The 27,370-nt window shown below is 54.6% G+C and overlaps 1 protein-coding gene across 2 annotated transcripts; it reads right to left on the reverse strand.

Annotated features, from left to right (window-relative positions):
• Window positions 1-5,178: 5,178 nt before the first annotated feature.
• On the reverse strand, window positions 5,179-27,122 carry ENTPD6 (ectonucleoside triphosphate diphosphohydrolase 6). 2 transcript variants are annotated; one of them, XM_082643731.1, is made up of 15 exons: window positions 26,861-27,122; window positions 25,643-25,729; window positions 22,666-22,989; window positions 20,987-21,063; window positions 18,348-18,491; window positions 17,364-17,439; window positions 16,197-16,232; window positions 15,384-15,472; window positions 14,136-14,215; window positions 13,429-13,493; window positions 11,702-11,803; window positions 9,448-9,594; window positions 8,515-8,571; window positions 7,259-7,371; window positions 6,235-7,152 (listed from the first exon to the last, which is right to left on the reverse strand). In XM_082643731.1, exons 3-15 carry the CDS (start codon window positions 22,955-22,957, stop codon window positions 7,054-7,056), a joined length of 1,377 nt encoding a protein of 458 aa, XP_082499857.1. In that variant the 5' UTR covers window positions 22,958-22,989; window positions 25,643-25,729; window positions 26,861-27,122; the 3' UTR covers window positions 6,235-7,053. The 2 variants fall into 2 exon arrangements, with proteins under 2 accessions (XP_082499858.1, XP_082499857.1); XM_082643732.1 differs by lacking the exons at window positions 6,235-7,152; window positions 7,259-7,371 and adding an exon at window positions 5,179-5,231 and having other exon boundaries at window positions 26,861-27,121.
• Between the last annotated feature and the right edge of the window lie 248 nt (window positions 27,123-27,370).

Here is a 27,370-nt window from a genome sequence, read left to right on the forward strand (position 1 = left end):
TCTCCTCAGCCACTGACCTTGAGCTCAGACAGTCCCAGCCTCTGGGCTGCGTGACAGAGATGATGGGTACCTGCCCGTGGCTGCTGTGATGATGAAATCACTGGCTCCATGCCTGACACCCAGTAAGCTCTCCATCAGCACAAGCCATTGTCGTTACTGTAGCTCAAAATAGAGAGATGCTGCATGTGGTATGCTTATCCCGCCACGAACTCAACATATTTTTCAAGGTGAATCCAAGGACCTTGAGTGTGAAGAGGCCTTGGAGGTGCCCGATTCTGACCTCTCACCCCCAGCAGGGACCCCCTTCTCGGGCACCCCTGAATGCTGACGTGCCATCTTCTTTCAGGACATCTTTCCTCATCAGCAGCTTCCCTGTGAGTCTGAGCTCCAGCTTCTGGAGCCACACAGGCGGGGCCAGGCTCTGATAATCCTTACAGTATTTTTTTTTGGGGGGGAGGGCAGGCTGATTGCAGGATCCTAGTTCCCTGACCAGAGATTGGACCCGTGCCCTAGGCAGTGAAAGCGAGGCGTCCTAAACACTGGACCACCAGGGAATTTCCAACCCTTACAGTATTGAGGACGGCTGTCGGAACCCCACCCACCTAAAGCCTCTTTCCAGGCCTGTGATGTCATGATTTATAGTACAAAATATATGTTTGGTGTTCATCCCTGCTCCTGGCTCACAGCTCCCCGAACCCTTGGGATTTCCTAAGCATAAGAGCAATGGGAGCATCTTTTGTTGCATTTGGTCTTTTGTCCTCAGTCCTATTAGCCCTTTCAATCATACTTGAATTTGCATTAATGAGATGATCTTTGGAAAGCCTCTAGGTAACCACAGGGTGGGGGCTGGTTGCCAGGGGAACCAACCAAGTGATTAGAGGGCTCAGAGATTCCCCCTTTCCTAGGCCCAACCTCTGGGGTGGGGACAGGGGCTGGAGATCAATGACTTAATCAGTCAAACCTACGTAATGAGGCCTCCATAAAACCCCCCAGAGTACAGGGTTCGGAGAGCTCCCAGGGTGGGGAGGGGTCGGGAGGGTGGTGCGCCCGGGGAGTGTGGGAGCTCCGGACCCTCCCCGATGCCTTCCCCTCGTGTCTCTTCCGCCTGCCTGTTGGTTTGTATCCTTTGTGATAAACTGGCAGTAAGAACTAAACTGTTTTCCTAAATTCTGAGAGCCTCTCTAGCAAACTACAGAATCTCAGGAGGCGGGCATAGGAACCTCTGATTTACAGCTGGTCCATCAGAAGCCCAGCTGACTACCTGGACTTGAGAAGGGCCTCGGAAGGGCGGGCAGTCTTGCAGGACTGAGACCTCACCTGTGGGGTCCGACGCCGCCTCCAGGTAGATGGTGTCAGAACGGAGCTGAATGCTGCACACCCAGCTGGTGTCTGAGATTTGCCTGGTGGGAAAAGCCCCACATGTCTGGTCTCAGGGTGGAGCATTGAGAGCAGAGTGAGGGGTAAGTGGAGGAGTAGACGGAGAAAATCCTCTACAAGGATGAACACTCCTCACATTTCACGGTCTCCCAACAAGTCATTTAAAAACAACTTTACCACAAGTTGCACACCCAAGTGTGGCTTTTCACAGTTCTTACCTCGGGAGACTCTGTATTTATATTACCGACCTGTGATGATTCTGCACCCTTCTGAAAGTTCCCTTTGCGAATTGCCTCATGATTTTATTGCCATTCTTGATTTTATCCAAAAATGGTATTATCCCAGTTCGAATATCATACTTGCCTTCCAATGATTCTGAGATTGTTCTAAAAATCATATCCACCCCGAAACAATGATTTGCTGTGCCTGAGAGTATTCAAAAGCATGTGCGGGGGGTTCTTAAAGTAATGTAAAAACTAAAACTATATTTAAAAAAAACTGTTTTGTTAGCTTTTAAAACTGCCTCATTGGGGAAGCCTTTCTAATTATGACACAAACCCCAGAATTCATCAAATAAGATAAATTGTATCAAACTGTAATAAATTAGATACATTTAGGAAATTTCTCTGGTGGTCCAATGGTTAGGACTTGGTGCTTTCACTGCCGGGGCCTGGGTTGAAACCCTGGTTGGGGAACTAAGATCCCACAAGCCTCACAGCACAGCCAAAAAAAAAACCAAACAAACAATTAGATATATTTAAATACATTAAAATAGTAAAATTGTGTATTGAAAAAATATTGTAAAGTCAAAAAGTAATAATAAAACGGGGAGGGGCTTCCCCGGTGGTGCAGTGGTTGAGAGTCCGTCTGCCGATGCAGGGGACACGGGTTCGTGCCCCAGTCCGGGTGGATCCCACATGCCGCGGAGCGGCTGGGCCCGTGAGCCATGGCCGCTGAGCCTGCGCGTCCGGAGCCTGTGCTCCGCGACGGGAGAGGCCACAACAGTGAGAGGCCCGCGTACCGCAAAAAAATAAATTAATTAAAAATAATAATAATAAAATAAAATAAAATAATAATAATAATAAAACGGGGAAAAATTTGCAACACATTCTACCACGATAGCTAATTTCCTTAATATATAAAAATCTCTTAAAATCAGTAAGAAAATGACCATAATCTTACAGAATAATTGGCAATGGACATGTACAGGTGTTTCACAGAAAAGGAAGTACTCAGACACACGCACACAAGATGAATTAGATCAGTGCCTAGTACAACTCTCAGTTCTCATTTTTTACCTGACAGAATGGCAGAGCCCACAGCTTGGCCAAGGCTGTGTTGATGAGGGCTCGGGAAGCAGGCACCAGAGCGGCCAGTGGAGATGTAGGGAAATCTGGCAAAGCAGCCACAATTTAAAACGTTCCTGCCCTGCATAGCAAAGCAAACCATCAACAAAACAAAGAGGCAGCCTACTGAAGGGGAGGAAATAGTTACAAATCATATATCTGAAAAGGGGCTAATATCCAAATTACATAACAAACGCATACAACTCAATAGCAAAAAGCAAAACAATCTGTTTAAAACCGGGCAGAGGATCTGAATAGACATTTTCCCAAAGAAGACATACAGATGGCCAACAGGTACACGAAAAGACACAGCACACTCATCATCAGGGAAATGCAAATCAAAACCACAATGAGATATCATCTCACGCTTGTCAGAATGGCTATTATCAAAAAGACAAGAGAGGGCTTCCCTGGTGGCGCAGTGATTGAGAATCTGCCTGCTAATGCAGGGAACACGGGTTCGAGCCCTGGTCTGGGAAGATCCCACATGCCACGGAGCAACTAGGCCCGTGAGCCACAACTACTGAGCCTGCGCGTCTGGAGTCTGTGCTCCACAACAAGAGAGGCTGCGATAGTGAGAGGCCCGTGCACCGCGATGAAGAGTGGCCCCCACTTGTCACAACTAGAGAAAGCCTTCACACAGAAATGAAGACCCAACACAGCCATAAATAAATAAATAAATTAAAAAAAAAAAAAAAAGACAAGAGAGAAGCGTTGGCAAGGAGGTGGAGAAAAGGGAACCTTTGTGCACTGTTGGTGGGAATATAAATTGCAGCAGCCACTGTGGAAAACGATATGGAGGTTCCTTAAAAAATAGAAAATAGAACTACCATATGATCTAGCAATCCTACTTCTGGGAATATAGCCAAAGGAAATGGAATCACTAATTAGAAAAGATACAAGCACCCCAATGTTCATAGCAGCATTATTTACAGTAGCCAAGATATGGAAGCAACCTAAGTGTCCATTGCTGGATGAATGGATGAAAAAGTGTGAAATATTATTCAGCCATAAAAAAAGAATGAAATCTTGCCATTTGCGACAACGTGGATAGACCTCGAGGGCAGTATGCTAAGTGAAATAATTCAGACGGAGAAAGACAAATAGTATATGATCACACACGTGGAATCTAGAAAACGGAAGTCATAGAAACAGAGATCAGACTGGTGGTTTCCAGAGGTAAGGCGTGGGGGGTGTGTGTGAAACAGATCAAAAGGCACAGACTTCCAGTTATAAAATAAAAGCCCTGGGGATGTAACGTACAGTATGGGGGCCATAGTTAAGAATATTGTACTGTACATTTGAAAGTTGCTAAGAGAGCAGATATCCCAAGAAAAAACATTCTATAACTATGTATGGTGACAGATGTTAACTAGACTTATCAGTGATCACCTCACAACATATACAAGTGTGGAATCATTATGTTGTACACCTAAACTGATACAATGTTATATGTCAATTGTACCTCAGTTAAGAAAAGAACAGTTCAAGACATGATGTCGTGTCTCGCCTGGGGAATCTGTTCCCGTTCTGCATGAGGTGGCATAACAGCAGCAGGCAAACCCTTGGGGGTATTTCAAGTGAAGTCCTTCCCGAAACTCCTCCAGGGGTCTCACAACTGTCTTCTGGAAAAGTGTTGCTTCTTAAAGGACTTCGTTCCCACCAGGGCCCCGATCTTCACAGGTGCTTGTCACCTCGAGCGGTTCCCTAGATCAGCAAGGCTGCCCCTTCAACCACTCCATTTGTATCACCCTTAAGACTCGTCCATCTCCTCCAGGAGGGCAGGGAAAATAGACCTCAACTCCACACAACACCCTCTCAGAACTGGACCCCAGAAGTCAAGGCAGGGTCTCCCAGTGGGACGCCTCAGTGAGTCACCTATGACACAGAGCTCCCGGCACATTTTCTATTTTCTCAAGATACTTAACCCCGTGAAGACAAAGGGGAAGTAGGTTGAACTATTCTGAGTGTCGAGAGGGTACATTACATATTAGGGAGTAAAAATCAGTTTAATTCCATTATTTTCTAATTTATGTTGATCCAAGCCTCTCCACCATCATTCAGCTTAAGCGGTAATTTAATTTAAATTCCTTATTAAAATACCCTTCTAAGAAGTACCCTAAAACAAAATAAAGCACGTTCCTGCAGTTGGGTCTGCAATGTCAGGCCAGCTCACGCACATGGGTGTGGGAGTGCAAACAGCTGGACACCGTGGGGTTGTCATCCAGACGGGGCAGCTGTTCTGAGTGAGGGCGGGAAGGTGGGGTGCGGGAAACACGGGCAGGGCATGTGGGTGGGAGCCTCTTGCCCATGCATATGCATCACTCACAACGTGTTGGGATGTGCACGTGTGGCTATTTTTAAAAAACAAGAGCCTACCTCATTATCACAAAGACACTCAGTGAATGACTTGCATATTCTGCTCAGCTCGAAAACATTCCATGACTTATTTGGGAATCTCTTGGGAAACGTCCAGTTGTTTATTTTTTCAGATGTGAGATCACCAACCTATAAACAGACCAAATCAATTTTCACTTCTGCCTTCATGCATTTTTGATTCCTTGCCTCTGGAGTCTATTAAGTATCTAAACTGTAAGGTATCATGGAAGGAAGGGGCTGGGAGGCCCACCAAGGCGTGGGTACTGGGTGGAAAGTAGAGCCTGGAGCTTTAGTGCTGACGTGGCTAAGCATCTTCCTGCTCTGTCTTTTCCTGCTGTGTCGCAGGCAGACCTCTGCCCCCTACCCCAGTACTGACACTTCAGGCAAACCACCGGGCAGAGGACAGCTGGCTCCAGTTTCCAGTGTTTGCATCCTGGTGGCCTCCCTCCAGCCCTCTAGGGTTGGGGTTCTGGCGACGCCCCAATCCAGACTGGGTCAGGACACCCAGGAGGGGGTGGGGACTCCCCATGTGGCTGTCCTGCAGGCTCAGCGCTTCTCAGGTTGTACACCTGCATCCCTCTCCTGGCCCTGCCCACTCCGGGGTCAGGGGTCCGTGCCCATAGGCCTAACACGTGGGCTTATTCAGCAGTCACGTCACTCTGGACCCGCTGCAGCCCTGGGAGGGGTCTGTCCAGTCTTTGTCCGGCCTGTGACCCGCTTCCGACTGTCCTGGATTAAAGCCAGATCCTTGCTGAACACACTGCAACCTGGAGCTCGGCGCTTGCTCCAGGCCCCACGGCCGCCGGAGGTGATGAGCCCGGATCCTCATCCGGCAGTGCCGCGAGCCACAGTCAAGGGGGCTCTGCCCTGCCAGAGCCCAGAACAGCCTGGGCCTCCACAGGGCCAGTCCCGGACAGGGGACACCAGGAGGGCTCGATGGGGGCTTCTGTGTGTCCTCCTGCTGTTGTCTCCCCAAGATGTACCGACACGATTTAATCCTGCCATCACGTCACCCACTTGGGCAGGTTTCTGTTTAAACTTTGGTGAACAGGGACCCCAGGTGCCTGACACCTGGGGTGGAGGGACATGGCTGGCGCTCACCGAGAGGAATCAAAGAAGCAGAAACCCTGGAAAACCCTTTATTTCAAGTGGAACACATGAGGTTCAGCTTATTCCGTGAACTGTGCATATGCCACAGGAACGGCTGCGGGCCTGGGGCACATAGCATCCTGTGCACAGCTCAGCCAGCATCCTGCGAGCCTGCGGGGACGGGCCGTGAGAGGGCGCATCTGGGGCTTCGGCCCGACTGACACTGCTTGGCTGCAAATGGCTCAGGGCAGCGATACATCCACTGGGCTCAGAACACAGCTGCTACGCGGGCACGCAGCACCACACAGACATCACTCACTCGCAGACACAGATATCTCACAGCAGCTCGCGCTCACGTTTAGACCGCTTCGAGAAGCCAGGGCACACGGGCCACAAAGAGGCATTTCCTCCAGCCCCTCTTTCCAGTCTCAGCGCCAACCCGCCAGCTAACCCTGAGCCACCCGAGGACCCAAGGAAGCGGCTTCTGGACGGCGTCACAGTCCACACCCACAGAGGAGACGCCTGGTCCGCCAACCCAGGGGGCTCCCGCTGGGGGCAGTGGGACAAAACAAGACTCCCGTCACAGGACGTGTGTCACAGCTGCCCCAGCCCTGCGATGGGACGGTGGGGACAGCAGCTGTGCCACCCTGGCCTCGGCCTGTGCCCCTTACCCTGTCTGGTCACTGCCCACCGGGAGCTAAGGCCTGGGCCGTGTTCCAGCACGTCCAGGGGCCGGTCTGTGAGGTCACGGGGAGGAGGGTCTCAGCCTGTGCCGTGACCCCCTCCCCGCACACTGGGGGTCCCAAAGGGGCCTATTCTCGCAGAGACAGTGCTTCTACGGGGACGGCTGGCAGCTGGGCTGCTACAAGGTGGGGCTCTTCTGTCGGCTCAGGGAGTCGATGTAATGAAAAGTGGCCCCCAGAGCCCAGCTGGTCTCCACGTTGTCAATCTTCCGGGTCAACTTGAAAAGACAAGGGGCGGGGGGGGGTGGAAGCGAGCACGTGCGTGTGAAAGGTGGGCATGTGCTCGCGACGGGAGGGGGCTGGGGGCACCGGGGGAGTCCCCACCTTCAGCACTTTGTCCCCCGGGAAGCCGAGCCCGTGGAGCAGCGAGCTGACGTAGGTGAGATCCAGGCACAGGAAGGGGCTGCGCAGTGGCTGGGTCTCCGCCGTCCGGCACACTGCGGGGGAAAGGGCTCCTGGGTGGGGGAACGTGGAGGTGGGGGAGCACGAGCAGCTGGACTCCACCAACCTGGGGCACCCCCCCCACCCCGCCAGGCCCTGTGTCATCCGGGGCCTCACTGCTGGTCAGAGCACAGCACAGACAGGGACTTGAGGCCAACCCAGTGCCCACTGCCTGCCTCCAGGCCCATCTCTGCACCGTGACCCCCGACACCTCTCGTAGGTGTGGACCTGGGCCTTCTGGGGACTGGAAGGACCCACCAAGCTGGCACAGAACACCCCACCCCTGTTCACGACGGGGACGGACAAACCAACCCACAGCCTCTGCTCGGAATCTTTTCTGGCTGGTGTCTGGGAGACAAACCCAGAGGCGATGAGAACGATTTAAAAAAAGCCTTTTCAGGGCTTCCCTGGTGGCGCAGTGGTTGAGAGTCCGCCTGCCGATGCAGGGGACACGGGTTCGTGCCCCGGTCTGGGAGGATCCCACATGCCGCGGAGCGGCTGGGCCCGTGAGCCATGGCCGCTGGGCCTGCGCGTCCGGAGCCTGTGCTCCGCAGGGGGAGAGGCCACAGCAGTGAGAGGCCCGCCTACCGCAAAAAAAAAAAAAAAATAAAAATAAAAAAAGCCTTTTCTGACGGGAGGGAGAGAAGGTCTTTCTATGGAGAAACATACAGCGTTTAACCCCTTTGACCCGCAACTGGGAAAGGCAACCAAAGAGCATAATCTCCAAGCAGCCCGTACACCCGGCCATGGCGGAGTGAGGGGGGTGGCAGCCACTGGGCACACCCCGGGGGACAGCTCTCCGTCCCCCACACTGGACTCTGCGGTGCAGGGGTCCCTGGCAATTGTGAATCTGCTGGGACACTTTGGGGAGTTGAGGTCACCCGAGTCACAGAGAAAGAGTCAGAAAAAGTGAAATCAAGGGAGTCTCTTCCTCACAACCCTGGGACTAAAAACCCCCGCCTCCACCGCCCGGGCCACACAGGGTGCAGTGGGCCTGCGGTCTGGGCTAGCTCAGCGGCCCCTACACACTCTCACACCCCCCGAAGGCTCATCCAGTCGACAGTCAGGTGCCGACCAGGAGCTCTGGGGCCAGCACCTGCCGCACGCCCGGGCCAGCGTCCTGCCTCCAGGCCACTCACCGTACTTGGCCGCAGTCTCGAAGTCTCCGACCACGAGGCTGCCTCCCTTCTCTGCATCTGTGGAGGAGACGGGGCACCCAGTCTGCACCAGCGCCGTGGAGCCGAGACAGCACTGAGGCCCCCGGGCCTGCGCCTGGGGTACCCTGGGGGTGGGGGGTCAGATGCGGGCGGCCGCACGTCTGGGCATCGGCGTGCAGACGAGGGTGCCCTGGCTCCAGCTACAGGGAGCCCACAGACCAGGCGGCCGAGGGACAGCTGCTCGGGTGCCCCAGAGGGAGGGGCCTGGGCCTAGGTGAGGGGTGAGAGGTCACCTTCTGCCTGGACTGGCTGGCTGCCGTCCACACTGGGCCCGACAGTGTAGCCCAGCGGGGCCCAGGGAGCCGGAACCTGACGGCTTCCGTCTCTCCAGGGCGGCTTTCTGTGGACATTAACGTTCTCACCCTTGCCACGGGCAACACGTTCTAATATCCTCAATCTATTTCATCAAAAGACATGTCCGGTCACGACCCACTGAAGTGACCTCACAACCCTCTCGAGGGTTTCCAGTTGGTCTGACCAGCACCGGTCCCAGACTCACGATACCGTCTTCTGTCCTGATGGCACTGCGGGCTGGGAGGGGGTCAGGGTGATACCCCCAGGCTCCTGAGGGCGATCTGAGGGGTGGGCTGAGCCCTCCTGCTGGCCTGGGTGCCAGCGGCTGACAGTTTGAGAATCACACAGGTGAAAGGAGAATAAACCGACAGCGAGGAAGCCTTCCTGCACGGAGAGGCTCAGAGAACTGACTTATTTATAAAAAGGGGGCCTATTACTCTCTACTCAGTGACATGTCCCCCGCCCTCCCTCTATTTCTATCACCCTGATGTGACTGACGGGCCCTCTGCCCGGGGACCCACACCCAAGTCCCTGCACAGCCCAACCAAGCCCCACCCTTACCTATGAGGCCCACGTTTGCAGCAAGGTCATAATAGTAGGAAAAGGCATAAAAATCCACGTCCTTCACTTCCTCCGTCCTGTGCACCTTGTTTCGGAGGATCTCGGACACCCGACGGGCGCACAGCTGGTAGAGGCTCCCCGCTGGGGCTAAGGGAGAGCAGACTCAGCGGCCAGTGGGCTCTGGGCGCCTGACCACACAGCCCAGGGTGACTGCGACCTGGGGGGTGCCCACCAGCAACTTTTCAAGGGCCACGTGCTGCGGCCAGCTCAAGGGGAGAAAGTGTGAGCACAAAAGGTGGCCGGAGAGAGTGTGGCCCGACCTTGAAGGTCACGCGCCTCCAGCTGCGTGCCTGCAGCTGCCGTGACGCAGCCCAGTGGGTCCACCCCACACTCACCCTGCCAGCCCTGTGCTGAGCTCGAGTGTGCACTGTCCCACCCCATCTCACCAGCTGCCTGGGTGGGGCCTCCACCTCCCTCCTGTCACGGATGAGGAAGCTGGGGCCTACGGGCAGCTTGCCAAGCTCACAGGGCTGGTCACTGACTCCTGCTCAGAAGGACAGCGACAACACAAGACTGAGTCAGTGGACATGGACGGCCCACAGCCCACACCTGGACCCAGTTCTGATCTTGCCCCAGCCCTGCTCCACGTCTGACGGCAGCTCCATTTAGCTCTCCCAGGGCCCTGAGAGCTGCACCCTTGCACTTGGGACCTCATCTCCCTGCACTCTCCCTCATCTGACCCGTCACACCACCTCTTCCGTGTTCCTTAAACATAGCAGCTGCCTCTGGCCCTTTGCATGTGCTGCTCCCTCGGCTTGGAGCTCACTTCCCATTTCTTCACGTCTTGTCTCAGGCATCACCCCATGAGGCCTTCCCTGGTCGTCTTTAGACCGCAATCCCCCCCTGGCATCCCCAGCCCCTTTCCATTTATCACTGGATAGTAAGGAACATGCATGTGTTCTCCACCCTGGGTTCCTGGCACAGAGATTGTAAAGCCTTGTAAAACCCTGAGTGGTGAGAGTGAGAGAGGCGTTTTGTGATTCATAATAAGCCCCTTTCAGTCCACCTAGGTTGTGCTAATGTGACTCCGGGTGGGTCCTGATGGCTTCAGGATGGGGGCTGGTGATTAGAGGGCTGAAACTTTCAGCCCCACCCCCAAGGGAGTGGGCAGGGGGCTGGGGATTAAGTCAGTCACCAGCAGCCACTGAGTTAATCAGTCCCTCTGCCATGAGCCTCCTAAAAACCCTACACGATGGGGCTCAGAGAGCTTCTGGGTTGGAGACATGTGGAGGTGCTGCTCCAGGGGAGAGGGTGCTCCCGGGGGGAGGGTGCTCCCAGGGAGAGGGTGTTGCTGCCGGGGAGGGGGGCTCCCGGGAAGAGGGGAGCTCCCGGGGAGAGGGGGGCTCCGGGTGCCCTCCCCACACGCCTGCCTTGTGCCTCTCTCCCATTTCACTGTTGCTCAGCTGTCCTTGATAAGAAACCAGTGATAGGAACACGTTCCCTGAGTTCTGTGAGTGCTTGCAGCAAATTATCAAATTTGAGGAGGAGGCCGTGGGAACCCCTGATTTGTGGCCGGTCGGTCAGAAGAACCGGAGGCCCAGCACTTGCAAAGGTCGGAGGGGGGCCTCATCTGATGGGGGCTGCACTGACTGCGGAAGTCAGTGTCGGAACGAAGTGAATCGCAGGACACCCTGCGGCTGCCAGAGAACTGGCCGCTGTGGAAAAAACCCCACACGTTTGGCGTCAGAAGGGCTGTGAGTAGCAACAGCCCTGTCACCAGAGGCAAACCTCACGCCCACGTGCCCAGCCTGGACACAATGCTTCAGCACCTCTTTTAGAAGGAACTCAAAGAGCACAGAGCCACGGGACCCTGTGGGTGAGACAGGCCCGGGGCTCTGCGGCCTCTCCCGCCCTCCCCAGCACAGGCGGCGGGTGTGGGAGGAGAAGCCATTTCCCACAGAGCTGCCAAGCCCACAGCCGCGCCTGGCCGTCTGCTCGAAGCCGAGGGACGTCCAGATCCTCCCTCACTGGAGGCTTGCTGGGAAATCGGGTCCCTGGAAGAGCGGCAGACGAGGGAGCCCTGTGCAGGGACCCCGCAGGAGCCGGGGGTTCCAGAACCGTGTCCAGCTTGCGGGCAAGTACACACTTGTCTGAGAAGGAGGCTGGACGGTCCCCCTGCTTCTCTGAGGTGTCCGGAGGGAAGGGGCTACCGTCGACCCTCACGAGCCACCCACAGAGGATGAACGTGCCGTACCTGCCTGCTGTCCTGAAACCCTGTATGTTACTTCGGCGTGTTCCCACTCTCCTCTGAAACCGGGAGGCAGACAAGGGCTGGCCAACTGTGCTCCATCCTCAGCTGAAACAGAAAGAGACAGAGGCGGATAAAGAGCACTGACCGCAGTGGGGCGAGGGCAGGCCTGGAGCTGAGACGGGCCCGCTGAGGGGAGGCCGGCAGCACTGAGCGTCTCAGGTCAGCGCCGAGGGCCTCGGAGGGTCAAGGGAACATGCTTCCTTTTTGCCGCGGGATGGACTTGCAGAAGCGTCCCGAGTCAGCTTCGGGAGGCAGAAGCCCCAGCAGAGCCACTCCCAGCTCACAGCCACAGAGGGGCTTCGGGGTTCCAGGCGACGCTCATGACAACCCCAGTGGCTCCCCGTGGGGCATCCTCCAGAGCCACAGGACGCCAGCCCTCGGGGACATGCCTGCTGGCGTCCTGCCGAGTGGGTCCCTGTCCCCGCCCGATTCTGGCCTGGGCCCGCCTGCACCAGCGGAACGTGCAGGACACAAGGCCGTGGGACTTCAGGAGGCTTTCCTTCCTCTGAGCCGCCAGGGGGAAGTGCAGGCTGCTCTGCGGGGTAGAGGCCAGACACACGCCCAAAATGCCACCTCACAGGACCCCGGAGACCCCAGCAGAGGGACCACCGAGTGGATGCCTGTGCAATCCTGAGATAAGACGACTGCTGTTTGCAACTACGCAGGGCAGTGGGTGGTCTGCCGAGTGACAACGGCTCTCACGGCGGAGACGCCTCCCTGGGGCAGCGAGGGGTCTGCATCCCTTCTGGCGGCTGTCACAGCCCCACATGAAGACACACGGCTCCCCGCCGCTCTGCCGGGTCGGGGTGCAGGAGGGACAGGACCCTGAGGCCAGCACAGACGGGAAAGTGGGTGCCTGCCGTCCTCCACTGGCTAACAGGTGTTTTCTGGCCCAGAGTGTGGTCGTGGGTGTTTCTGAGACGTGGACGCGTTTTTGGTTTGCAACAAAGGGGCCACTGTTACGAGGTTAAACAGCAGGATTCGAAATAAAGGAGCTGAAGCAGGATGTGAGTGGAGAACAATTCCAGTGGAACATTCCCGCTCTGTCAGAACAGCCAGGCCCTGGAAGAGGCAGCGGAAGTGCTGGGCCGGGGGGGTGCGTGGCCGAGAACACGCGTGGGCTTGCGCACGTCTGACCGAGGCCTTCGGGGGGACAGGCCGAGGCGGCCTCAGAGCAGGGCCTCCGCTCGCCTCGGGCATGTGGTCCCCTGAACGTCCCAGGGGTTCGAGCGCCCGCCAGCAACACCTGGCTTGTCCCAAGCCAAGCACATCAGGGCAGGATGGCGCGGAGAGCGCCTGGGAACAGACACAGGCTTCGTCCCCAAATGCCATGTCTGGAGGAAGGCAGAGCCCGTTCCAAGTCCCCTCGAGAGCAGAAGAACACAGGGGACGTTCTCAGGAGCCAGAATCTCCCCTGAAGCCCCCCTTGGAGCCCCTCCCGTGCGCCCCGTGGTAAATCCTTACAAACAAGCCAACTCTGATCACACCCAGTTCCTTGGGTTCCTAAGAACCCCCTGCAACTCGGTGATTCAGAAACCGCTTCACTAGCATCTTTCTTTAAAAGTAACTGAGAAGGTCTTCAGGGGCCCACCAACAAGGTCGGGGGGGCACCCTCTGGGGCTCCCAAGTCCTGCTGGCCGGGAGGGCTCTGAACACTGCACCCCACTCACCAGGCTTTCCCTCCTCGCCGCCTAGAACGGCCAGCCGCGCCGACATCAAGCCGAGCCCCAGGTAGCTGCGGAGAGAGAACCCAGGTGAGCGGAGGCCGCCCTCAACTCCACCTGCAGCACGTTCACCAGCCTGGATCCAAAATGTGAGGGGAAGGAGGAAACTAGGGGCAAGGCAGCAGCTTCCTGCTTCTTCCAGGAGCTCCCTCAGTGGGGTTCAGGGCATCCAGCTCCTCAGCTCGACAAGCGAAGGCTCTGACTTGGTGGGAGCTCGTCCAGGAGCTGTGGACACCGGCGAGGGCGACACACAGGTCCCCAGCTTTATGGTGTGGACGAGCCTCACGGAAAGAACCTATTAAAGGCGCCAGGTGGCAAAAAAGACGCCCCAGAAACTTCCTGCACCATCTGTGGGCTCTCCCCCACTTTCCCAAATACCTCTTCCAAGGCAGAAGAGAATAAGTACAAAAGAAGAAATGTAATCTTACTACAGGTGAATTAAAACAGGAAGAGGAGGAGGAAGAAGAGGAAGAAAGAAGGAGGGAGGGAGAGGCTGCAGGGGGGTCCACAGCAGGGATTCTGGGACCGAGTCTATGGCCCAGCACCCTGGTCGCTCCCCAGGCGGGAGGCGGAGGCTGGGGGAGGCCTGCAGTGCTAAGCTGAGCCACATGCCTGGACAGTGGACCTCTCCAGCCTCAGTGCTGAAAACAAACCTGTAGGAGTAGAGACTGTAGGTCCTATTAAACATCTGGAGGGACGTGAGGAAGCCGGGCGGGGAGGTCTGAAGGGTGCCCTGGGGAAGAACATGAGGGTTAAAGCACCTTTCCTGCTGGCCTTTCTAGAAAATTGTCCCCCACTCCCTCGATTCATTTGAAAGAACAGGGATATGCACAGATGTATTCAATTAAATCAGCCTTTCATCAGATCACATGCTGTGAAACAGCTTGGAGCAAGCACTGAAACAGTGTCTTTCCTCTTTTTTTTTTTTTTGGCTGCACCAAGAGGCCTGTGGGATCCTAGTTCCCCGACCAGGGACTGAACCCACACCCCTTCCAGCAGAAGCGTGGAGTCTTAACCACCGGACCACCGGGGAAGTCCCATGTCTTTCCTCCCTGTGAGTAACATTTACCCATTCTGGGAAATACGGCCCAAGCAGAAGAGTTATGCGTAAATTTAAGGCTATTCCATTAATGCTAAGTTTTAGATTTATTTATTTATTTATTTTGGCCATGCCACGCGGCATGCGGGATCTTAGTTCCCCAACCAGGGATCGAATCCATGCCCCTTGCACTGGAAGCGCAGAGTCTTAACCACTGGACCGCCAGGGAAGTCCTCTTCCATTAAAACTAAAAATAATAGTAATAATTTAAAAAGTGGCAGATGAGGAAGGTACTTTTTAAAAACAGCACGCAGTCTCAACTGGAAACGTTTTCGTGTCCCTTAGAACAGCGGTCCCCAGCCTTGTTGGCACCAGGGACTGGTTTCATGGAAGACAAGTTTTCCACGGACAGGGGAATGGTTCAGGCAGTAATGCGAGCTACGGGGAGCTGCAGGTGAAGCTTCGCTTGCTGCCCGCCGCTCACCTCCTGCTGTGTGGCCCGGTCCTACCAGTCCGCAGCCCAGGGGTTGGGGACCCCTGCCTTAGAACATCCATCCTGAAAAGGCCTGCGGCTCCGTCCCATCTGAGTCAGACTCCGGCCCCTCCCTGGAAGCCCTTGCGGGGGCGGGGAAGAACCCACCCCACACCCTCTGCCCCAAGGTCTCCAGGTAGTATCTAGTTTATTATCACCCCGCTGAAGACCAGATTTCTATTTTCTTTTTTCCAGGCAGAGTTAAAATCAAACTAAGAAGCATTCACTGCAGGTGATCTGACCCTCAGGAGAGAAGCTGAGTGCACAGACCTCCCCCGGGGCTGAGGCTCCCCCACGGGGCAGGTGGCCTTGGGGGCGGCGGCGGGTTACCTCGAATCTCGGGAGGAAGGTGATCTGGGTGGACCCTCCGCCCAGGTCCAGCATGCCCACGTTGCTCCTCCCGGGGGTCTTCAGACTGCCTGCAGCACCGGGAGTAAAATCCACACAGCAATGCCCGTAAGTAAACAGACAGAACAGCAGAAGAGGGGAGGTTAGAAGCCAGGCCCTTCCGTGGAAAGAGAACAAGACAGACAGAAGCTGCGGCCACTTGAAAATGTCCATGTGTATTTGGGGGTGCGTGAAGGACAGCTGCCCCGGTGGTGGCTTTCATCTGAACGAGGGACAACCTGTGCTCCTGGGGCCTGGGCTCCTGATCTGTCACCTGACATGGCTCTCCATCCCCGGGGCGGCAACTCCTACAGTACACTTCCTTCTTTCTCATCCATGTGTCAGACACACTGGTCTTGTCCATAATTACAACAAAGGGACAAAAACCCACATCCTGAGAGTAATCTAAGAAAAATGACTCCTCGCCACCTGTTCCCTGTTCTACCTACAGCAGGACTTCAATTATAAGGTGATCAGCATTCGCGTCACGTCCGATATTGACTAGTGTGACTCAGGGCTTCTCTCAGGAATGAGGACCAGGGGAGGCTCCGGTGGGAGCAGAGGCAGAGCTGAGCCTTTGGAGAAGGATCCCCTGCATCTCCAGCGTTTGCATCTGCAAGCTTGGTGCCCGCCCACCCATCCCAACACCCTACTTCGGGTCAGCAACCGGAAGGGGTTATTTTAGAGTGGAAATGAGGCCCCTGCTCTAAAGACCTGTGTCTGTGAACTGCTGGCTTTATGATGAAGGGAACCCACCTGTTAGGAAGTTCACGGTGATCCACGCGGCAACACCTGCAAGAGAAGGTCACAAACAGCATCTGAATCACCTGAGATGCTGTAAACAGCAATGGGGACTCACGACAGCTTTCCAATTTCAGGAGCACAGGGAGACCACTTCCTCACTACGCTCAGCCTCCAGATCAGCTACAGAAACGGGCATCACTCCATAGAACCATCCAGCTGCTTCTGGCAGACTGCTCTAGAAGACACCACACTAAAAATCAGAGTGCTCAGCCAAACTGTCACATCTCTTGGTCACACTCTGTATCAGCTGCCTCTTTTTGGAAGAGGTGGGATGAGAAACAAATGTTCCCTTTCCCTCCACCCAAACAAACTCTTAAGGTCACGTTTAAAGTCAGGGGCTGGTAAGGAACCTTATGAAGTGACTCACCCTTAGAATTAATGCAACAGCAACGTTCTAACGCATCAGCAACTGGGGATTCTCTCTAAATGTTCTTAAAACAGAAAAGATGGGACTTCCCTGGTGGCACAGTGGTTAAGAATCCGCCTGCCAAAGCAGGGGACACAGGTTCGAGCCCTGGTCCGGGAAGATCCCACATGCCGTGGAGTAACTAAGTCCATGCGCCACAACTACTGAGCCTGCAGTCTAGAGCCCGTGTGCCACAACTACTGAGCCTGCACTATAGAGCTCGTGTGCCAAAACTACTGAGCCTGCGCTCTAGAGCCCGTGAGCTACTACTACTGAGCCTGCACACCACAACTACTGAAGCCCTCGCGCCTAGAGCCCATGCTCCACAACAAGAGAAGCCACCGCAGTGAGAAGCCCGCACACCGCAACGAAGAGTAGCCCCTGCTCACCCCAACTAGAGAAAGCCCACGCGCAGCAAAGAAGACCCAACACAGCCCAATTAATTAATTTAAAACTAAATCAGAAAAGATGATTTGTTTTCAGAAACGTGATCTATGCCAGGCTTGGAGCCAGTCACGAGGAGAATCTGTCTCTATCACTGGCCCCAAGAATACAGTGCTCTGAGACGGTCAGACTGCGGACTGGGGTGGGACCGGCACTTTGGTGTCTGTGTCTCCAACCAGGGAAGGTTCCCAGTGCAATTCTGACAGCAGCCCTGCATGCAGCCTGCCTCGAGGGGCAGCCTCATGGCACATGGCGCTTCTGGCGACTACCTTCGTCCGTCCCGTTCATGATGGAAACACAGTCGTCCCCTACGAGGAACGGCGACGCCTCAAACACTTCTTTCACCTAAATGTAAAGAGAGACAAGCCTTTATCGTTTAGAATCTAAACTCACAGTCCCAATCACTGCCCTGCTTTAGGACAGGACACGAGGGGTGGGAAGCCCCACAAGGCGGATCCCAGCCCTGGGCCACCACGTGGCCTGGTGGGCACGTTCCTGGGAGAGGACCTGGCACAGGGGAAGCGAAAGCGGTGAGCAACTGTGTTTGGCTTTATTTCCTTCTCCAATTTTTTTTATAGCAATTATTGATACATAGAAACTTCAGTACGTCTGCACTTGTGTCCCACAATCCAACTTGAGCATGTGAAGCTATTCAGTAGTTTTTAAAAGGGACCTTGACAAACCTGCAACAATCTGTCATTTAGCAGCTAACAGGTTCAGAAACAGTGCGGAGGAGGAGGACTACTTTGCTGAGAACACTTTCCCTGATTCCTGATGGTAAGAACCCTGCAAGCACATGTCAAAGAGGCTCCAGAGCCGCCTGCAGGGAGGTGCAGGGCTTGCGCAGACACAAAGGGGCCTCCTCAGCAGTCACATCTGAGCATCAGACCAAGAGCGGAGCCTGCACTTCCCACGAGGACGGCTGGCTTGAGCCGAAATGTCAAGAATTCAGGTCCCACGGCTTTAGACACTTGGCAAGTTCTTGGATGGAAGGAAGCCATTCAAAAGCACAATATATTTTTAACACGAACTTGTTCTTTTTATAAAACAGATTCATTCTAGAAAACATGAATAGCTTTAAACATCCTGAGAAAGAAAGCATCATTCATCCACAATCCCTCCACTGAAGGCGACGCTGCTAACATTTCGACATGCTTCCCTCCGTGTCCTGTCTGCCTGCTTGGACGTGGGCTGATGTTCCATGTTTTCAGTTATCACAAGTCACCCGCCCCGGGGGAACTGGATGAGCTCACCTTTCGCAGTAACTTCTGAGCCTTTTCTCCTGGTAACAGACGTAAACCAGCTGTGGCCTTGAGGACCAAGGGGGTGGCCTTCCAGAAGTCAAAGGGTATGTCCTGTTTAGCAATGTCCAGTAACTCCTGAATTCCTGGGGCGCTCTGTGAACATGGTGGGTGGAGCAGGGTTTGCGCTCAGCGTGCAGGGTCACAGGTGCTCCCCACCCTTTTGGTTTTATTAATTTATAAATATATCTTTTCTAATTTTCCAAATCAGCAGAAACAGCGACTCAAGTGGTGCAGGCAGGAGCGTGGGGTGGACCCTCGGCAGCGGAGCGGGCCAGGGTTCTACACGCCTGGCAGCTGGAACCCCGCCAGCCCCGCCACCAGCCCTGGGCAGCCTCAGATGAGCTGCGACGCCCCTGGACACCATGAGTGAATTCTGGGGTCCCTCACGGCACTAAAACTCGTGAAGAGCTACACCGAGGAATCACTTCACCTGCCGGAATGCTGAGCTCTCCATGCTGGACCAGGGCCCGTGGGGGGCAGGCTGGGCAGGGCGGGGGACGACTGCCGTGAAGCCTCGCCGGGCGTGTGGAGGGTACAATGTTGGGGGGGGGTTAGCAATGTCTGCAGGGGACACGCGTGCCTCTCACTCAGAAACCCCCCAAGAGTTCACCCAGGCGACGCCCTGGCATGTGAGGGGAACGAAGTGCACGTGAGGTGACACAGAGCAGCCTTTCCCAAACCGTGAGGAGCGAAGGGAGGGGGGTCACCTACAGGCCCCCGGAGGGGCTGGCTCTCCAAGTGCACCGTGCACACGCACGGCAGGACAGAGCATTCTACTTCCTGAGGGGGCACGATCTCCAAGGCACACTGCGCAGCCCCGGGAGCGAAGCGCATACAGTGTGAACGTGCTCCACTGTGCATGTGAATAGAGGGGACGAGAACACAGAAGGACAGCGAGAAACCAGGGACACTGTCCTCCTGGAGGAAGTGGGAGGGGTTCGCTGTCCGCTGGGAAGCTGTACAAGTATCCCCACGTGAATGTGTGCTGCCTGCTTGAACCAGTAAGATTTAAAAAGCCCCGTGAGGGGCTTCCCTGGGGGCACAGTTGGGTTGGGAATCTGCCTGCCAAGGCAGGGGCCATGGGTTCAAGCCCTGATCTGGGAGGACCCCACATGCCGCGGAGCCACAACTACTGAGCCTGTGCTCTAGAGCCCGCGCGCCACAACTACTGAGGCCTGTGTGCCTAGAGCCCGTGCTCTGCAACGAGAAGCCAACGCAATGAGAAGGCCATGCACCGCAACGAAGAGTAGCCCCCGCTCGCCGCAACTAGAGAAAGCCCACGTGCAGCAACGAAGACCCAACGCAGCCAAAAATAAATAAATAAATAGATAGATAAATAAATTTATAAAAATAAATAAATAAAAAGCCCCATGAGTTTATGCCAAGATATATCATTTAATCAAGTTTGACCTCTAGAGTCACTCATTTTGATTTCTGTTTTCAATTTGTTTCTTAACCAAGCTACAGGAAAGCAAGGCCGTGACTTCACTGTCTGGGATCAGGATGCACCTGTGGCCAGAATGCTGCGTCAGCTTCTGATTTGAGACGTGCTGGGGCCAAAGGAACTGACAGCTGCATGAGGGGCTGCTTTCGGGAGCCCCCTGGAATGCAGGTGCCCTGTGTTCGTGCAGCTCAGAAGTGTAAACGCCACCAACTTACCAAAGTCACCATTTGACGGTTCAGCTACATTTCTTTTACACTTATTTGGTTTTGTGGATTTTGCAAAATACATTTTTTTGACTTTAATTTTTTTAGTGAACATTTGTCATCTTCAATCAGAGAAACCGGAACAAAAAAAAGTTAAACTTTCAAATAATGCTTTTTCTAAGTTTGTAGCGTTTGTGCTCTTAAATCACACCGTGACTTCTGGGCGGCATGCGGGCCAGCTGGGGGATATATGTGGTGTGTGTGTGTGGTGTATATGTATGTGTGTGCTGTGCATGTGTGGTGAGGTGTGTATGTCGTGGCTGTGTATACACGTGTGGCTGTGTGTGTGTATATGTATGTGATGTATGTGGAGTATGTGTGTGTGCTCTGTATGTGGTGTGGTGTGTATGTCGTGGCTGTGTACATACGTGTGGCTGTGTGTGTGTATATGTATGTGATGTATGTGGAGTATGTGTGTGTGCTCTGTATGTGGTGTGGCGTGTATGTCGTGGCTGTGTACATACGTGTGGCTGTGTGTGTGTATATGTATGTGATGTATGTGGAGTATGTGTGTGTGCTCTGTATGTGGTGTGGCGTGTATGTCGTGGCTGTGTATACACGTGTGGCTGTGTGTGTGTATATGTATGTGATGTATGTGGAGTATGTGTGTGTGCTCTGTATGTGGTGTGGTTGTGCATGTGGTGTGTATGTGTATATATCTGCAGTGTGCGTGGTGTGTAGTGTATGTGGGGTGGTGGAGGGACCTCCCGCGGGTACCAGTGTCCTCCACAGCCTCTCCTACGCAGTGAAATGTCCCAGGTCAGCACAGCAGAGACGCTGCTCTGGCAGGACGGCTCTGCACCTGAGAGACAGAGGGTCACTTTAACAAATCAACAGAAGGCAAATTTGATGAGCAAAGGGAGATGAGAGAACACTGTTACCTTATCAACGTCATCAGCATAAGCAGAAAGACCTGGCTTCAGTGCTTTGAAGGTTTCATGGGTCAAGGTGGGAGTTTCTAAAGGAAAATCATGCTTTAAAACAGGTACAAGTGTGAATACAAACACAAATACATGAATCTATACAACCATGATGAGCCACACTTTCAAGGCAGACTTCTGAAAACAGACCTTCATTGTTTCTCATCTAAAGTCTGCCTCTTTAGTTTGGCTACACAATGAATATTATACTTAATGTTTTGGTCAGAACTTTTCCTATTTAAAAAAAATCAACTTTATTGAGGTATAATTTAAATACCAAAAACTACCCATTTAAAATGTTAAATTTTAACACAGTTCATTCTTGCTGATTCAGCAAACAGAGAAGCAGGGAATTCCCTGGTGGTCCCAGGGTTAGGACTCTGTGCTTCTACTGCAGGGGGCATGGTTTGATTCCTGGTTGGGAATTAAGATCCTGCATGAAGCAGCGTGGCCAAAGAAACAAACAAACAAACAAAACAAACAGAAAAAAACCCAACAGAGGAGCAGGGCAAATGATTCCAAACTGCAAATGTGAAAATCGTTTTCTTAATTCTAGATAGGACACACTATACATTCTAAAGAATATTTCATTTTTTTTAAAAAAAGAATATTTCAGCCTTCTTTTTAAAAATTGAGTGTTTTAGATTATTAGGGGTCTGGACTCATGTGCTTACGGGAAGGGAGAGTATTCCCAGGCACACCGAGACCAAGGGGTGCTGTCCGAATGCAGACACATAGATCAAAGTGGAAAAATCAGCGACAAACTTTCTGTAAGGAGGTCTCTCCAAAGAAAACACGCCGGTGCATGGCTACTGAAGGATTATATGCCAACACACGTTGCCTTAAACTTAGCTTCAAAACCAATTTTGGAGGTAGGTTAAGTCCAGCATATAAATATTTAACTATTATAAAGTTTAAAAATAAAGCAGATGAAACGTAGATAAACGTGCCATGAGAGGTTTGGAGACCTACTGAAGGCATCCAGAGCCACCAGGTCAGTTAAACGCCAGAAGGGTCAGCGCTGAAGCAGAGGGGAGGGACCCCAGCTGTGAACACCGACCCACAAGGGGTGGAGGGGGGACTGGGCGGCGCTGGGGGTCTCCCCACGGGAGAAGCCCGCTGGTGAAGATGCCCAAACTCCACCCTCACTCCTCCCAGCACCCCCCTGGGAAGCCAGGCCCGCAGGCTCTGGTCCCAGCTTTACTCTCACTGAGGCCACTGCCATCTGTAACCCCTTGTTGTCTGGCCCCACTGGGCAGGCAGTGCTGGCCTTGGCTCCGGGTCTTTGCTCATGTACCTGACTTTCCTGGACTCCCGGCTCCCACTGGTCTGAACCTGGGGCTACTTCCTTCCTTAAACTCACCCCATGTGACCTCTGGCCTAAGTCATGGTCCTAGCCACGCAACCTGCCCGGGATGCTGGGAGGGGACAGGCCACCCCAACGCCCTCTGGGATCTCAGCTGCCCTTAGGTGGTCACCAGATGCCAGTGCGAATGCGGACATCTGGGACTCCTGGGAAATGGCACTGTCGACAGGCTCCCCGGGGAGTCCCAGGCAGGGGGTCCAGCCCACCCCGAGGGCCCAGGCTTTGCTGTGAGACGGAGGACAGGGGAGCGCGGCCAGGGCTTACTACCCGGTACCTCCAGGCTGCCGGCTGAACTGGAAGATGTGCACTCGGGTGCCAGTGCTCCCCGCGTCAAACATGATGCCGTAGAAGACCTCAGGCCCGTGGGCAGCTGGCCCCGGGGGACTGCGGGACTGCTGGCCCCCCCGGGCCCCCGTGGCCACCTCGGGGATGCTGAGGAAGGCCTGCGTGGCGGAGGCCCAGTGCCACTTGATGTAGGCGATGTAGATGAACAGGCACACGAACAGTCCCAGTGGGTACGCCACCTTCGTCATCCTCAGGTTCCCATTGTTTGGTACTTTTCTCATTTCCTTGTCTGCTGAGGACTGTGCCACAGTGGCTGGTGGAATGGGAGGAGAGGCAGGAAAAACCCGTTAGGCTGCGAGGTTCTAGGGCAAGTCGGAAATCCCTGCGCTCAGGGACAAAAAGTTCCTTCAACCAGAACTTTTTCCACAGGTCTGCATTTTTCCTGTGGAGTCAGAAGTTTCATTTGATCCTCAGAATGATTCTGGAAGGTGGAATCCCCATTTTGCAGAAGAGGAACTGAGGTTCGTAGAGACTAGACAACCTGCCCAAGGCTGTCGGTCCTACAGGTGCTGACCTGGGCCATAGCCCCACAGCCCGAGTATCCCCTCTAGGTGCTAGTCCAGGCAAACGGCTCTAAACTCACTGCTATTTTAAAAGCCACGTGGGCATGGTGTCCCCAGACCTTTCAAGGTAACAGAGATGTATATGCAGTCCATTCTCTCCACTCTGACTTTTTCTCCCATGTTGGTAACTTATTTTTAAAGGTTTAAAATCCTGTCCCTTGGGGACCGCAGAGCCACAGACAGATCAGAGAAACGGCTCAGTCTCCTGAGAGTTTCACAACAGATACCTCTTGTAATTCATATACATGTTCCTGCCAAGAAGGAAATAATGCCCATGTGCTTTCAAAGCCCAGAGCAAAATAAATCAATTCAGCACCCCTATTTTTGGTTCATTGCACCCCAAAATGGAGGCAATTGCTCAGCGGAGGCACCGGGCGGGAACCCGAGACTTCAGAGGATGAGAAGCGAGGCGCCTGGTTCTCGGGGCTCCCCCTACCCTCGGGGACGTCCACCATCTGTCCACCCTGGCTGTCAGTGTGGGGGGCGGAGTGGACGTCCCAGGGGGAGGGAGACAGGCACATGCCGGGTGGGAAGCAGGGCGAGTGCCTGTGGACCAGAAGAGCCCTGGGGGTGTGTGGGCCGTGCTCAGGACACAGGGATGGTGGCGGGGGAGGAGGGCTGGAGGACAGCGTAAAGGCCCTCACAGGGGAGGGCGAGCGGGGACCAGGCCTAGAAGCGCAGGGGGCAGCCTGTGGTGGCCTCACGCCAACCCCAGGCTGTCTGGGGGTAGGAGAGACCAACAGTGGCCCTTGGGGAGAATCCAGCCCTACAGCCACACCTGGATGCCTGCGGCCCCTGGAGCACTGTCCAAACCTTGGGCCAGCCCTGTGCCCCTGCCAGGGGAGGGGCCCTCCCAGAGGCTCACCATCCAAGCTCGGACGGGGCGGGGTGGGGGCAAGACAATGCACCCCTCCCTGAGCACAAGGGGCCTCAGGGAAGCCTCTCTCAGCAACTCCCTCCTCAAGACTCACCCTCCCCAGCTCAGGCCTCACTTCACTCTCAGAATAACATCATACCCCTGCCCAGGCCTGGCCCCCATCGGCCTCTGTGCTTAGTCTCTACCTCTCCTGCCCCTGCTCAGGTGGGCCAAGCTGGTCCTCATCCCTAAGCCTCAGCTGACAAGCTGTCATCCCCACCTTCCCTGACCACCTCCACCCACTATGTGCTCCATGACTCCCTGCCCCCTCCTGACCAAGCACCACCATTATCTGTGATGATGATGAGTCTGTGGGATTTGTTCCTGAAGGTCTATGTGCCCTCGAGGCCATCAGCCCCCAAGCGCAGGCACTTAGCCTGTCTTGTGCTGCTACAGTAGTCTGGAACACAGGCCTTTATCTAGGACAGCCTTAAATATTCTGTTTTTTTTTTTTTTAAGCATCCTATTTCTTTGGTCCTTTGTCCACACCCCTGCAAAACCTACCCAAGATGCTATGCTCACTGCCGCTCTGAACCCTGCAGCCGGAGGCTCCTCCTTTGTGTTCCTTGGTGCTCTCCATTCTCGTTCCCTGAGTAAGCTGCATGTGGAGTTGTTCATTTGTGTCTCCCTTCCCTCCGGTGAGATGGTGCCTCTCTGGAAGCAGGGACCAGCCCAGTCATCCTGATCTCCCACCCACGACACAAGGCCAGAGCCCAGCAGCTGCTCAGCCATCACTTGCTGGTGAAGAAAGCAAGCTGATGATGTAGCAATTCACCAAGAGGCATGGATGATGCTTCAGGACCCATGTGACGGCCATGTGGGATGGGGCAGGAGACAGCACTGACCAGGTTTTCTACACGTCGAGTTTGAAATGACCGCAGGACATCAGTCAGAAACAGAACTGAGCCTTGTGAAAGACGACAGGTTTGGGGTTGGCGCTTGAGGAAGCCATCCCCAGGCAGCCGGCTCTCACCCAGCAGCAGGCCCTGTCAGAGGTCTCCTTTGGTTAGGTTATAGTAACCCAAAGTTTCCCGCTGCTAAGTGATCATTTAACAAAAAAGTACTTCTAGAGAAAGTCCTAAAGCTACTATTTCCAAGGATGATTAGTGAGAACACAAAAACAATACTAACATCTTACAACTCTGAAAGCGTTTTATAAAATCCTTTTACATAGTCAAATTTTATCATGTCCTATGTTAGTCTAAGAAGCATAACGTACATGATCAGACTAACAGGTGGTATATTAAATTTCGAGGCAAAGGTTGCTCTTAATTAAATTTGTCTACCCATTTAAAAAATACCCCTTTAAATATGCTAGATCCTGTTACCAGAGGCCCACAGGCTGGCACTTATATATCACACGACATATGTTGACTTACTTCCATACAACAGGACCAAGGCCCGGAAATGTCTGTAAATGGACTTGCCTGGGATCACACAGCTGGCACGTGGCAAGGCAGAGGAGTTTCTGGCTTCTGTCTCCAAATCAAATGTGCTTCATCACTTCACTTTCCCTATTCATATAAGACTACTTCAGACGACCAAAAAACACTCATGTGAAATTACATACATATAACCATTCAAGTTACACACCAAGTTCAGGGTGACATAAACAGAGGCCAAACAGAACATAACCCTGAGGGGGCACAGAGCCAGGAACAGCCTGGCCCACAATCACCTCCATGGCCCTGAGACCCGAGCCCAAAAGCCAGTTTCATTCCATGGGGTAAGGTGCTTGTCCAGAGCTAAGGAGGGGCAAAGCACATTTCTGTGACACGGCTAACACCACAGTGGCCCTCCCCAGAGGGTCACCAAGGAAAACAATTTTAGATGAGTTCTGGTCTTTAAAGGAGAGTCTAGAACAAAGCTGTAAGGAAAGGTAAGCCTGGAGGGAATGAGGAGTAGGCTGGGGGGTGGGGCAGGATGTAGGTGCACAAAGGCAAACAGAGGTTTGGCTGAGCTAACCTTGCTCTCAGCGGGCTCCTGGGGCGGGGGTGCCTCCCTCTGTCAGGGGGAGACGGGGTCAGAGAGGAGAATCTCGGTGTGGGGCTGTGGCAGTGATGTCCGGACGGGGCCCGCCCCATCCCCCCGGCTAGCTTCCTAGGAGCTGGGGACGGCAGCTCGGCTCTCGAAATACAAGTTCTATCCCAAGGTTAAAATACCCAAAACGGCCGTGCGTGCAAATGACTGCCGCACATGCTTAAAACCCATACAAAATTAAAGCACATGAACAAATACTAAGTCTCCTGGTAGGTTTAAACGGGCTTTTCTCCCCTGCCTGTCCTGCCCCTATTGGATCTCCTGCGCCCCGCACAGAGCTGGGAGCAGGTCAGCAGACACTGGCTGAATGAATGAAGACAGCAGGGCTCCAGGCTCCCTGGGGGTGGAGACTCCGACTGTCTTGCCCACCCGGTGCCAAAACACCGACCGCGCCCCTCACTGGTCAGCGGAGTCCTGGCTGCCAGTGACCCTGAGGCCGCCTCCAGGCGCTGCCGCTTAAGACCGGGGAGTTGCCAGGCGCTGGGTCTGCGCCCCAGAGGCCCCCGGCCCTGCTCCGCCCCGGCCCTTCTCCAGGGCGCAGCGCACAGTGCCCGAGGGGGCCCACGTGCACAGATATCCCGGGCCCGGCGGAACCCGCCGCTTACCCTGCAGGGCCCTGTGCCCCACCCACGGAGCGAGGTGCCGGTTCCCGGGGAGTGCGCGGGCCGCGGAAAACGCTTCCCCGCGCTCCCGCCCCACCGGCTAGAGCGCGGCCTCCACCCGCGGGCTGCGGGAGGAGGATCTGGAGGCGGGGCCCCGCCCACGTGCACCGCGCGTCAGCCCAGTGCGCAGGCGCGGTGGTGCGGCCCACGGCACAGGCACCTTGACTATTCCCGCCCGGGTCCGGCGGCGGTTCCCTCTAGCCTGGAGCCTGGCCGGTGTTGTGCGGGAAGCGGGGTCTCGGCCGTGTGGCCCCCGCTCCTGGCCCCGCTTATAGGGTCCCCCGCGGCATGGCGGAGAGGGCCATCGTCGTCCCTGGCCGAGGAGTCAGTCCCGCAACCTCACGACCTTGACCAGCTGTGGAAAATTTGGTTTTCCTTGGGCACCCCACCCCCGCCGCCCACCTAAAGTCCCTCTTTTCCCTTAAGGCAACGCACGATAGAAAATGCCACCAC

Source organism: Mesoplodon mirus (genome assembly GCF_964341445.2).
Source record: "Mesoplodon mirus genome assembly, chromosome: 15".
NCBI classification, from domain to species: Eukaryota; Metazoa; Chordata; class Mammalia; order Artiodactyla; family Ziphiidae; genus Mesoplodon; species Mesoplodon mirus.